This window comes from Centruroides sculpturatus, unplaced genomic scaffold (genome assembly GCF_000671375.1).
Source record: "Centruroides sculpturatus isolate CEXI.00-Female unplaced genomic scaffold, Cexi_2.0 scaffold929, whole genome shotgun sequence".
Lineage (NCBI taxonomy): Eukaryota > Metazoa > Arthropoda > Arachnida > Scorpiones > Buthidae > Centruroides > Centruroides sculpturatus.
Window position 1 is genome coordinate 298,518 of NW_019385117.1, and position 14,425 is coordinate 312,942.

Genomic DNA, 14,425 nt, shown 5'->3' on the forward strand with positions numbered 1-14,425 from the left:
TTTATGGCATGTTTTAATAAACATCTTAAAAGTTTTTGAATTTTTTAACAGAAAAGGTAGTGAGACCTTACTCCAGGTGCATTACCTATTCCGGGAAACACCTTTTTTTCTTTCCTTTGCTTCAACTTTGTCTCTAGGTGAGGAAATTTAAAATTTCAACATACACTGGCTGTAAATCAATTTCCAACGGTTCTCTACTGCAGATATTAGAATGGATCCGTGAGTTACGACAGCTCGACTGTTCAAAAGCTATCCCTGGGGATGGACGGCCAAGGGCTGGCCGTTCGGATAACGGGGGCCACAACGTTGTCGTACATCAATGATGAGTGGAAATGCGACGTTTTTATCTCGGAGGAAAAAGTAAAACACAGAACACACGCCGTCACCTGGGTATAATTAAGCTCTAGTACAGTTTTAGGTTTTGTCCGGTCGAGTCGTTATCGGTTGCGCAGACTTTCGACCCCTGTGCGGATGGCAACACATTCGAGAGTCGATGCCATGAACTGTAACTGTCCAAACGGGTGAGTGTACGACGTTGTTAAGAGGCGATACGTGAAGTGTTGCACCACTTCGTCCACTGATCATATCGTAGATTTCCTTTATAGATTAAAAACCGATACTTCTAGAAATTAATCTTTAAAGATTATAGTTGATTTTGCAAATTTTTAACTCCATTTACAACAATAAATTATTAAATTAAATTGTATTTTTTTTTTCTTTCGTCTCTTTTAGGCGATCAGGTGTACAACTCCAAATTGTTCCTGTGATTGTTTTACGCCTGGCAAGTCGCAATTGAGAACGTGTGATACATGTAAACACGGTTGGGTATCGCATGGCAAGTATTATTTTTGAAATATTTTTAGAGAAATTATTACTTTTCGATTACATTCAATTTTTATAATTAAATAAAATATTCTAAAAATCTTTATTATGTTAACAATCATTAACAGTTAATGCTGATTAATATTCGAGGTTTATTTCTAATTGTTAATATTCAGTTATAATGCGCTATATTTAATCTAGGCATTTAAATACCTTGCACAGATTTAGACATACATTCCAGTATCCGTTCTCATTTACCATAGGCACTCCATACTCCTATTCACAGTTACCACAGGCATTCATAATTCTATTCCTTTTTAACTAGTGACTTCATTGCCCCGTTCAAATTACTGTATGCATTTTGTTATCCTGCTTATATTTATGGTAGGCATTCCATTATCTTCCTATGGTTTAGACTCATCAAATGAGACAAAATCATTAGCGGATAATGGAGAGTGCTTTTGGCTTCTTTGCATTAAGACATGTTGCAACACATGTCTAGAAGATAAAAGAATATACTTTAATAGTCGTGTGTTAGAGTCCTGGCAGAAGAAGTAAACTGCGACACAAGGACGTGTTTTGTATAACACGAAAAATTAATTATACATCAATTCATGCATTAATGGATTATTATTTTCGAACCGAAAGCAGCAGGTTGGTCCAATACCCTCCTCGGAAGGCGGTTCTGCGGTTGCCGACCTAATAATCTAATAATTACAGTCAATCATCGGCTCATCATTAAATACAGATTACTCTCGTAGAGTGTATTGTGTTACTAGAGAAAACTAAATCGCTCGAATCTATAAATTTAGATCTAAATGAGCAAACTGAGCTAATAGTTTCAGTTTTTGCAGAGTTAAATGCTATAGAAATCGGTATAGAAACCCGTACGAAAAGAAGTGGAGCGCTTCGTAAATAGGGGAGTTTCGGTCATAATTTACATATTTACTTTCCTGTGTAGAGCAATAATTGTTGGACATGACACCAACCGGAATGAAATGCGACAAGATAATGCCTATAAATAACTCCACTCGTAAAAAAAAAATGCTGTTGCCCGCCAACCAGATATCGCTTGTGTGCACGCGGCATCACTCGCCTCCACCCTATCACTCACACAGGCTTCGGGTCCTGTTGTCATTAGACTCGTCTTCTCGCCCGATCTCTCCGGTGCCTAGTTAACATTACCGAACGTTTTTCACTTGCGAGAGCTCGGACCGAGAAATGTTCGTGACTTTCGGCATTCATTTCGTGGAGCCATTTGTCAAGGAACCGGTTAAAAATCCTCCGGTGTGAGATTATGTCGGGGGAGACCATTGCCAGGCAGAAATTTTTCAAAATAGCCATTTACATTATATTTATCATGCATCTCCAAATGTCCCTTTTAGGTGTGTGTGGGGAGAAACCGGGGAAATAATGGCGGCCATGTTGTGCTCTACCCACACACTGCCCCTTCCCTCCTGTGATTCATGGAGGACGTTTTTTCGCTATCTCTTCGAGCTCGCGCTCTGAAGATGTGTATCTCCCCTGTGAACAATTTGACAAGGCATTTCGGAATACAGATTTATTGGTACCGTGTGCAAATCAATTTTTTATGCAACGGTGTGGGCCGGAAAAATTGACAAGCGGCGGAAACTTCTCGAACGCGTCCATCCAGTCCCAGTAGGTTATACAAAGCGGAATAGGGGAAGAAAGACGGTAAGTGGTAAGGATGGAAGAAAATAGATGCCGGGCTCTACACTAGACAGCTGAAAAGAAGTTCATCTAATGATCTGGGCTTGTGCATCGCATCCACGCTCTAACCCGGCTCTAAGTGAGACTATAACAATGAAACATACTAATATATCCACTTAAATTACCTTAAACATGCTTAAAAACCTACCACCAATTGATTTTTGGCATTACGCTAAGAGATTTATTTATCCATTCTCTCATAGAGTCGAAACCAATTGGCATTCTTTTTCCCTTTACTCTATGATTTCAATTCTTCCATGGGTTTTTCCTTGCTCTGCTTCATTTCACCAACGGATTTCTATAGTTTTCGATTATGATGGACAACTTCAATTTATTTAAAAAAGTTTTTTTTTAAATATGTGATGTTTCCTCCACTAACACAGCGGAGGAAACATCACTTTAATTACTCCCGTTTCTTTAATTTAGTTTAGAGCTTGTTGAGTAGATAAATGAACTTGTTTCTTGTTTTGGATGAAAGGAAACTAGCTAACAATGAATAGGACCCCCAATATCGGAGAATTTTTCCGGGAACGAAGCATCGCTAGTCACAGTTCTAAACGGTGATGTGAATGAAGTACTGCCAGATGGTGAGAGCACAGAGGTCGGAAATACTCAGAAATGATGAATACGGGAATTACTAAGCGCCATCCTCCTAGACAATCGTGTAAGATTTGAATCACGGCTGACGGACTATTGCACAAAACATGATTTTTTCTTTTTTTTTTTTTTTCGTTTTTCCCCTTTTGAAAATCTGTCTTGGAACACTTTCTGCGGGTAAGAAAAACAATCATTCCACACAATAAAATCCACACTTCTGTTCATCCAGATCCTTTTCTCATTCCCGGCTGTAATAGAATGTTTGTAGTGATTGATATCTAGCAATAAGCTATCGATTGACCGGGGCAATTTTGTCAGCCTCCCCAATAATGTGACGTTGGCAGAAAACAGACTTCTCTCTCTCTCTCTCTCTCTCCTTCCGTCATTTCTTCTTTTCTAAAAAAGCTATTGGATCTAATATCGAAATTTTATTGAAAAAAAAACATATATATATATATATAATAATAAAATAATGCAATCTCTCATACTTATCAATTCCTACTTAAATTACTTCCTATTTATCGATATACTTAAATACCAATCCGTAATTATATTAGATGTAGTTCATTTGAAATCAAGTAAAATATTTTACCAAAGAAAATTTCAATGTACGAAGAAAAAAAGAAACATGCAAAAATACATTTTTTTTTTTAAATGTTCTTGTTGGATTGTGTGACAAGAAAAACATTTTTCCCATTTTAAACCTTATGGAATTGAAGAGAAAAAAATATATTCAAATAATATTCAGATGGAAACATTACAATTTATTTTCAAAAATGCAATTCATTAAAACGAGAAAAATATCGTTTCTAACAATTTCTTTCTCTTCTTATTTTTTTTTTTTATTCAATTTTTTTTTTCCTTGGGAAATAAAAAGAAACATTACCAATAATGAAATTATAAATATTTGGATTTAATTGCGCTTCTCATTTAATTTTATTAGTTGACGATATATTTAAATATTAACGGTGAATTTTTTTTTTTGGTTCATTTAATAAAATTAAACAGAATTATGTTAGATTAAATTTATCCATTTTCTAAGATATCGTATATATATATATTTTTTTTCTAGCTTATTTTTATACTCTTTGGTCTTGTTAAATGGATAAGACTTATTGATTGTTTGATTTTAATATAAATATATGCTTAGAAATTTATTAATTAGATGTATATTGATGTTAAATGAAGTGTTTTCTTGACTTTTTATGTGCAAAATTATGCGTTAATCATATATAGAATAATTAGTGTTTTCTATCTTTTATATTCTTAACTTTATTTTATAGTTAATTAATAATTATCTTCCATTCGAAAATAATAATAATTTAAAATATTTTCTTCATAAAAATTGACTTTTTTTAAGGCCTACAATTGTAATTAATTGTCTTAAGGTTTGCATTATTTTTATTCGATGTAGTGAGTGTTTTATTTGTTTTTAATTTAATTTTAATGAAAAATAAAGTTATTTTTTCGCGTAATTAAGTAACTTTGTTAGAATTTTCTCAACGTTAATATTTTATACATAAATTTTAATATTTTATCCGTTTTTTTAAGATTTAAAAACTAGCGAATATGTTGAATTTTTCTTTAAAAATATATTATTAAAATAATTTATAATCATTTTTTTCTTTTTAATTACTTCTGTTTGGTGTAAAATGGTCTAGAATTTAATTTTCAAGCTAAGTTATAGGATTATTTGAATATAAAACGCATAGTCAATCACTCGTTACCGGTACATATTTACATATTCATTAATAATTATCCTGTAGTCTATGTGTTTAGAATGTTATACGAAATATTTTCTTGATTTTTTTTTTACTATATTTACCTTTAAAGACGTGTTCAAAACGTTCTAAAATTGCTCCGCTATAGGTTTATTGATCCTTTCGCTTACATTCGATATGCTAAATAAAACACCCCTTTGGTATTTACACCCTTAGGCCTATTTACATATTTATTATATAACAGTTAATTCTAATTACGTTTAAAGATTTATAGTGTTCAAGTTTTAATGAGTTGGCTAATTATGTTTTCGAGCTATTACTTATTTAACACTAAAATGATTGATTTAGCTATTGATACTCGACTGTATGAGACTCGTATCTCTAGATAATCTCGTAAAATGTGTTATAATAATGTATTATACGTTTAAAAAATTGATTTTTTTTTAATGAAAACAATGATAACTTAAGCATGTTTTATCGAAGAATAATTGTAAATTTAAAACCTGAGGGCTAAATATTTAGCATCTTTTATCATAGAAATATAATTTATGGCATAGTAAACCCGAGTTATTGTCTTCATTCTTTCTATTATTTTCGAATCTAAATCGGAATTCGGTAGGTACAAAACTTAGTAAGAGGTACCGTACAAGAATGACTTTGTTTCTTTTATGTGTGGACAGTATGGTGCTGTGCTTTTTAAAAAAAAATAAAAGAAAAGAAAGAAGTAGTAACCTGGAGGTTCTGATTAAAACGATTATTAAGTCGCATCATTTGTCATAGTCTGCGCTATTTAGTGCGTCCAGACGTGACACTAACTCCTGCCCTATTGTACCCTACGAGCTGTTTTAATTGTGTTAGGCGCGGTAGAGTGCGAGAAGAGAAAGTTGTCATGCACGACATGCCATTCGCATGCATTGCATATCACGTGATCCAATGTGGGTTGGTTTAGTAATTAGTCTTATCAAAGTTGTAGCTTTAGATAGTTGTTCATGTCCTAATCGTTAATTGACAACATAAATAATAGAGACAAGACGTTTACGCAACAATAAAAGAAAATTTGTTTATAATGATTTATATGGTATGCAACTTTACGAGACTCCGAGATGACGAACTTTTTTAAAAGGCTAATGACAGATTTTATCTTTTGCAATAACTAAAATCATATTATTGTCTTTTGTTAAAGCTGAATCGTGCTTTTATTCGCTTTTAAAATATTTAATTTTCTTAAAATTATGTACCAAATCTTCGATAAATTAACATATACTGTTGTCGTGCACCATCTCTTATAGGAATTCTATGTTTATTATGTGTCAAGTATTACTAGTTATTAAGCATGGATAATAATTCTATAAACAATCTCATAATTGACGTGTTGATAAGAATAAAATTTGTGATAATTTTTACACATAGTTATATAATTTTGATAGGAATTGTAATTACGGAAAAACATTTAAAATTCTTAAGTGGAATCTAAATAATAGCAAGGAGTTGTGAAAGAGTTAGGCCGGGGAAGGAGGAAAATGAAGCTATGGAAAGCGAGTCTCGTCCATTTATATTCTAGTTATAATTCACGCGTTTTACTTTTCATTGTTTAACATTTTATATAGAGTATTTTTCTCAACACTATTATTTGTTTTCATCCAGATACGAGCATTCAGAAGAACGATGTTTTCTCGTAAATCGGCGAAAGTCTTGCTAAAGAATGTGAATCAGTTAAGTGAAAGTTCTTGCGGCAGAACTAAAGTAGTTCTGTCTGCGGAGTTTCGAGCAATCGATAACTCTCCGGGACAGATTCCTATTTTCCAAATTTGTTTTCACGGTAGCATACCGTCTAGAGGAGGCGTTGTTTGCGAGAGCCATTTGGTGCATATTTCACGCAGTCGCTTTATAACTAATTCACGTCTTTTGTTCCAACAGGCACTCTCTAAGCCCTGGGGCACATCGTCGACTTTCACTTAACCGACCAGAGAAGGATCTGTGTGTTGAGTGGACGAATCAGCCAGTGATGTACTATGCGCTCTCTTTCTCTCCCCACGGCAACTAAGACGATAGTTCACTTTTGCACGTTTTCATCGCCACTTTTCTCTTTCTGTTCTGTGGACCGTGAACATGCGAGACTGCTGATGTCACGTTTCTGCCAACACGCTTAAAATGAAAGTAGCATTCTTCCTGTCCATCAATTAAGGCAATGCTAGTCGAAAGATATACGATATCGTTAGTGACTAATTGAAAATTCGGTTCGGTGTTATGCTACTTTGACAATTGGAAACAATGCGCGGTTAAATCATGACTAACCCAATAAGAAAACAAAATAACTTATCTTTATCTCATTTACATGTTGATTAAAGTTGGAGGACGTACTATGGGCACCGGACCTATTTATACTCGATGAAGAGCGGGGGACCAGGTGGTGCACGCGGAGTTCGTCCCTGTCACGTGATGCCATCTGCTGACAGTAAGCCTAAACAACTACTCTGTCCCCCACGTGTTGATTTCTCACACGGTCCCCTACCTGTCCGCGAGAGCTCAGTGAAACAACGAATCCGAGGAAATCATCCATATTCATCATTGCCGGCAACCATCCCTAGGCACATCCCTGACAGGGACCACTTAGAAAGGGGAGGAGGGTTGATGTACTACGGCTATTGTCCCACGGCTTGTCATCCTCCAGCTGGACCCCGAATGACCTGGGTCAATCACGTGATGCATGAACGGTAACTGAACTTCGTTCCCGTCGGTGTCTCTTTTGGGAAACCGTTTTTATAATATTCCGTTCATCCGGATGGGCATTTTTATGCCGTATTGTCATCCTCTGTAAATGACGTCTTTCTATCCCGATCTGATGAAGTTACACTCGGTTGACATCGGTATGACCCTATGACATAAAAACGCTCATTTCCATTGCTTCCACTTCTTTACTCGGCCACTGGGGCAGAAATTCCGCATACAACACTACAATACACCTTTAAAGTAAAAAAACATGTGAGCAAAATTGATAATAATAGGCTACTTTTCATAGCTTTTCTTTATTAAAATTTGTGTTTACCATTAAAAATATTTATCGTCTGTACATCATATTATTCCTTTGCATCACACTTTTAAAACAGTAAATGTAACATCCATTATTTAATACTCGGATAAATATAAATTTTTCATTTATTTCTTATTTATTTAATTAATGTTACAACTACGATATTATAACATAAATTTTTAAAAACTGGCTTATTTTTCTGCCTAAAACTTTATGACATTTACTCGAATATTAAATGTTTCTATGTAAATTATAAGTCGCAGAAAAATATATCTATTAATTTTTTTACATATATTTAAAATTTCCTAAACTGAATTTCCATTTTGTATCGGTGTAAAGCTTAGTGATAGACAAGGCAAACGTCACAGTTCTGTGTCTGTTTTTCGACCACCGGGGAAGACGAACCTGCAAAATGTAAGGGTAAAGCTGGCACGACACACAAAGGATACCGCAGGATACCAATAGAGTTGCTATATAGATAATAAACTTAACTGGAACCCAATAAAGTGGTCGGTCACAATCTGGAGTGGTGTCTGAGAACCATTTTCCGACAGATAAGTGACACGTGTGTTGTTAGCCAGCTTGTCCTCAGAAAGGCACCGACAAACAGACATTGTCCTAACCATCAACTCGTGACCTCCTGATGCACTGTTTACAGTACTATATAAAGTGGATATATCTAGTAAATTAATTGTGATTCTGATAAAAATTTTATATTCTATTTAAATATACTAAAACGTTTGTCCTTGAAGACAGATATTCAAGACGGATCTATTATTATTATTATTATTATTGAATACTATATAAATGATTTGATTGTTTAATAAGGAAATGATCACGGAATAAAAATTATTTTGATTGAAATAAACTATTTAATTTTATTTATAATTATATCTTTATAGAGCGATTTTATAGTTGTAAAGTCTAGATTTGTCTCTAAATATGCGAACTATAGAGTTATATAACATATAAATTAAATATAAGATATAGAATTAATCTATATTTTATTCATAAGTTCGGTTATAGACGTTTTAGCTAGAGTTAAATTGAGAATTGAGATGAATAAGTGTAGACATTTAAATCTACAATTAAGAATCTGTAGCTGTATATGGTACTGATTCTTAGATATAAATCTATAAAAAACACATATATATATATATCTAACTATGGATATATTCGCTGTAAATTCACTATTTAGTTATTACTATGAATCTATAGCGTGAGTACGACCATATCTTTTCTATTCATTTGCATTCTTCTCCGTATAAAATGCTAAATATAGTCCCGGAGTTTACTCTTCGTTATCTTTAAGGATTCTATTTCTGACTTTAAATTTTCTCCTATATTATTTAATCACGCAATTATTTTAATTAATTTTATAAGAATTATTATAATTTTTAATCTATTGTCTAACTATAAATCTGTTACATTTAACATACGAAGTAACAAATTTTTAATGTTAAATATAATAAAGAATAGGGGAAAAAAAGAAAGATTAAAATATCGAAAAATTTAATAGAATAAAATTTAGATAGATTAAATAAAATAAATGTGTAATATTTACCGATATCTAATATAAAGAAAATGATGGATAATATGCCATTAAGTTATAATGTTTTGATTTTTATGTAGTTTTATCACTTTGTACAGAAGTTAGCTTGTTTCTTAGATCAAAGATTGCTCTCATCTTCAGTATCTTTTTGTAAAATATCTTACAGAATATTTTATTTTATCCATACTCGACAGCTTTAATTTATCTTTTATATGTTCTTATGCGCGTAATTACCGAGAAAACTTAGTTTAAACGAAGCTAAATTGATTCTATATATTTAAAAATGTATTATTATAGTCGTGTATTTTGATATATTAATGCTTAAATTAGAATAAATGTTGATATTTTATTGTTTATTTCATAACACGCGCTACTCAGAATTAGTTCTAGGCCTATAGTTGGAAAGTATTTTATAACTTTATTTTAAGAATAAATGGATAAAGTTGTAAGAAATTCTTTATTTTAATAGTTTTTAAGATACAATATTAAAATGTATACAAGACAATCGGAAACGAATGAGAATATTTCTTTTTGTTTTTAAAGTGATTACATGCCATAAAAACACTTATTAATTATATATTTTCGATACTAAATTCTTAATTTTTATGTTAATTCTATATTTAGAACTTTGATATGATACTACATATGAGGCCTATAGAAAATGAGTTACATAAATCTACTACATAATACAAGAAACGTTTGTAAGATATCTATAAATAAAAATATAATAAATAATATTTTAACTTATTAAACAAATTATTAATTTATTTATAAGTTCAATTTTACAAGTTTTAATTAATTAAATTTTGAGCCAAATTTAAAATTTGGCTCAAAATTTACGTTCTTGCATCACAACGATTCTTAGAACTTTACGTTCATTTCGATAATTATTTTTTTAAGAATTTGATCATTTTTCTAAGATAAATTACATCTAAAATATGTTTATTTTATATTTTTATCGGTTTATTGTAAAAATCTTTAGAAATTTAAATTCTATTTAATATAAACTTCCCACGTAATTGAGAATTTCGAGGTTTTAAGCAGTGTTTACTATGCAAAAAAAAAAGCATTAAAAACATGCTTTAAATTACGAAAAAAAAGCTCTTTTTAATTTTCATTTTATGGCTTTAATTTTATAAAAATTTCCACTAGTAAAACCTTTACTTAACACTTTAAAATAGCTAAATTTATGCATATTTTTTTGTAAAAAAAAAAAAAAAATTTTGTTTTACTCGCATTGCTAAACGTTCGTATTAATTAAACGATTATAATTTTCTTCCTTTGCATTAACATATAAATTTGTAACGATTGTTTAATTGTAAGACTTAATTGTAATGTCAATAAAGAAGGATTAAAATTGCATTCACGTATTTAATTGATTTCGACTTTACAAATCGATAAACTTTTATTGTTTATAGAATTTTAAATTATTCAAAAAGCGTATAATATTTTTATTAATAATAGACTATAGAATTTTTCAATTGTTCTTTTGTTTATATTAATTTTTTTTTTCTAATTATATTATTGTATTGGCCATTCACCTGATCTGTAACTTAATATTCTACATGGTAATAAAGTATTAGAAAGAACCGGAAGAAATTATCAATAGAGTAAACAAGAGAAAGCAATCTTGCTGTTATTCATCTTTGTTTCATTCCAGATTCCTACCTTAAATATTCAGAACATTGTTTCTTATCTCTCTCTCTTTCTCCCTTCTCATTCAACTAAAGCAACGTCTTAACTACGATTAAATTATTTTATATTAATCAAAAGAATGAGAGAGTATAGTCTATTCTTTTGTTATTTATTTATTGAAATTTTATTATTATTTTTTTTAATATTGTGGCCTATATCTAACGTTTACTAATGCGAAACGTTGTATAAAATTGTTATAACGATTTCTATTTTATTTTTGTCTGTTTGTCTGTATATCCGCTAGATTTGTCGGAAACTAAAAGGAGGTATTGAAGTTGAGATTTTGTGTTCTTTTTATATCCATTTGTCTATCTGTAAGGTTTAAAAATTAAAAGAATTTAAATTGAAATTTTATACTTTTTTCGTCCGTACGTTCGTCTGTCTATTTGTGTACCTGTAAGATTTGTGGAAACTAAAAAGGTGGAGTACCAACACTTACTATATTACAAATTTTTATTCTGTTTTTGTGTAAAATTATATTTAAAAAAATCCAATTTATGATCAAATAAACCAAACTTTCTTTGTAAAAATAAAATATTAACGTAAATAAAGATTTTCACTTATAATATTTATTTATTTTATTTTATTTTTTTTTATAATTCATAAAATAATAATTTTCGATTGTAGATAAAGTTAATAATTTGATAGGACTTAAAATGTTTCCGGGATCCGGCAGTAATGATGTTTGAAATAATTGGTTTTGATAAAGAAGTGTGTGACGATAACTGGTGTTTGTTCAACTCGACAAATAATTGGTGCGTTCTGTGTAATATCCCTCAGTAAGATCAACTCTATGTGGGTGTAAATTGAGACGAACTGTAAAATACTACCTCCGATAAGATAAGAAGATTTTTCTTTTCCTTCACGCTTTGTGCTAAAGTTCTTGTTTTCTTCGGTAGAATGGTTGTTTAATTCTTCAATTTTTAACTTTACACCCCTATTATTCACCCTATTGTATAGAAATTTATATAGATAACAAGTCTAGGTAGGTCCACGCATAAAGGTTTAAGTATATTTTTTCAATTTTTGTGTAGATAAATGATTGTTTATGTTCAAAGAACTATATATATATTTTTTTATGAGTGACAAGAGGATGAAGAATCGAATTTTGAAATTTAATTATATCATTAATTTGATTACATTAAAATGATTGATTTGGTATTGTTTAAAATTACATGTTGCATACCCCCGAGCTGTTTGTTTAATTTTGAAAACTGGGGGAAAAAAACAAGTAACATATAATTTGATGCGTCACAATTGATGCTAATGTTGAATTTTTAGGCCATTATATGGCTCGAATATCAACGATTTGCATATGAAAATAAAGTGTAGACAATAGAAAATTGCTTGTAAAATAGGTGTATATTTTAAATTAATTTAAAAGAAAAAAAAATGATGTAGTATGCTTTTATTTAAGTTTGAACTACTGAAAGAAAGACTGGTCTATCTCGTTAGTGCTATAGAATAACAACAATAATCATGTTTCTTTCTTAAATGTGAATTCATGTCGAAGAATTGGCATCGGGGTCAAGATTCTGTTGACAAAATTCAGCTTGGCGAAGCAGGTGGGAGAAATTGCTATGTTTTGACAGGAGGTTCCGGGTGGGGTTGGGAGGTTAGCTTAGGGACCACGTAGCCACGAAACTCGACACCAGCACGTGTCGACACCCCGACCTGACTGAAGGGTTTTCAGACTTCATTACGCTAACGTCGAAGTGTCTGCAACTATTATTGTCAGATTCTTTGTTGCTATACAACTGAGAATTGACGCGGCCACTTATTTTTGACATTGTTTCTGTCAGTTTAATTATAATCGGTTCTAAAGCAAAACAATGAGAACTATCAGGAAAACAAAAAAAGAATAGCGTGGTGAATTTATTTGTGTAATTGTAATTAAGTGTTCGAATAATTGCGTTTTACACTCTTACAAATTGCAATTATAGAAAAAAAATCATGTATTAAAAAACTTTACACATTACTTCTTTAGAAGTTATTCACTAGTACGAGTTTTATTGATAAAAATATATAGTAGCGTAACGATGTTTTCATCTAAAAAAGCTTTGTTCTTCCCACGTCTATGTGGAAATTTCCTAGAGTGTAGCGTGAAAGTGATCAACATCAAACTAACATTATTCTTTATAGAATGTTTTCACTACCACTCCCATCAGAATACAAACTGCTTTTATATATCAAAAGCTTACTAGCGGCGTTTTCAACATGGTCATACTTGACCTATGAACTCTAAAGTCATTTAATCTGCTTCTTTTACAAACGCCGATAGATGTTTTCCCACTCGAGTCACGTGATATATTTAGGAATTCCAGTACCCGTAATGACAGACAAGTATGATTACCGTAGCGTTGTGTGTCACGCGTGGCGCACGTCGTGAAAGTGAACTGTCAGATAAAGGATGAAATATGACACCTGTTGCAAAGAGCGTGAGGGAGTGCCGGGCCCTTTCACGTTTCTTAGCTATTGTAGATGATGATAGAAACAACCTCCCCCTTATCAAGATCTATATCTGGATCGATACTAGTGTCTTTCTGGTTGACCCGCCATTCAAACAACTCTTTTTGGCCATAACTGACCCTCGTCAAAATAATCTTTCTGCATATCACGTAAGATCTACGGTAGACTTACACAAAAAAAAAATAGTATTAAATATGATGGAGATATTCCCTCGGGACATTTACAGGCAATAAATTGACTTCACTACGCGACTATTGGTAAACTGGCCATAGGAAACACTATTAAATAGGTGTTATAAGTACTTTATTTACGCTTGCATTTTATCCGTTTATTTATTTTGAAAATAACGAGATAGTTTTACTTAAATTTTAATCAATAACATTAATTAAAATTATTTTTTTTTTCGTTTTTTAAACAGTATAAAAATCTCTGTAATGCCAGGAGTTAAATTTCACTTTCGACTGTCTCAAATACACAATTCGAAAATGCATTGTTCTATCTACTTGTTAAAGTTATCTTTAAGTAAATTCACTTATTTACTTCGCCCTGTGATTGCAATTAGTGGTGCTAGCATCCTACTTAACTGATAGATCAAACGTGCACACTAATTAGTATTATCGGTTATCAGTAAACTCGTCTCGTGATGCAACAAACGATCTTTGTCTTCACGTCACTCCTAATACGGATCGCGAGAGAAATAAATCCATAAATGGCAAAAGTTATCGTCATAAACGTAAAAACGTTGCATTAAAAAACTTACTCAACCTCTATAAAAGTCACCCGGGGCATCACCGACATTCTTCATAC

At 31.6% G+C, this 14,425-nt stretch overlaps 1 protein-coding gene across 1 annotated transcript in view; it reads left to right on the forward strand.

Moving 5' to 3' along the window:
- Positions 1-261: 261 nt before the first annotated feature.
- Positions 262-14,425, forward strand: part of LOC111635009 (zinc finger protein basonuclin-2-like) — a gene marked incomplete at its 3' end in the record, with an annotated part of 42,529 nt that continues 28,365 nt past the window's right edge. The window contains exons 1-2 of the mRNA XM_023379849.1: positions 262-390; positions 733-835. Coding sequence (XP_023235617.1) covers positions 262-390; positions 733-835 — 232 coding nt within the window. The remainder of the gene's footprint in view (positions 391-732; positions 836-14,425) is intronic.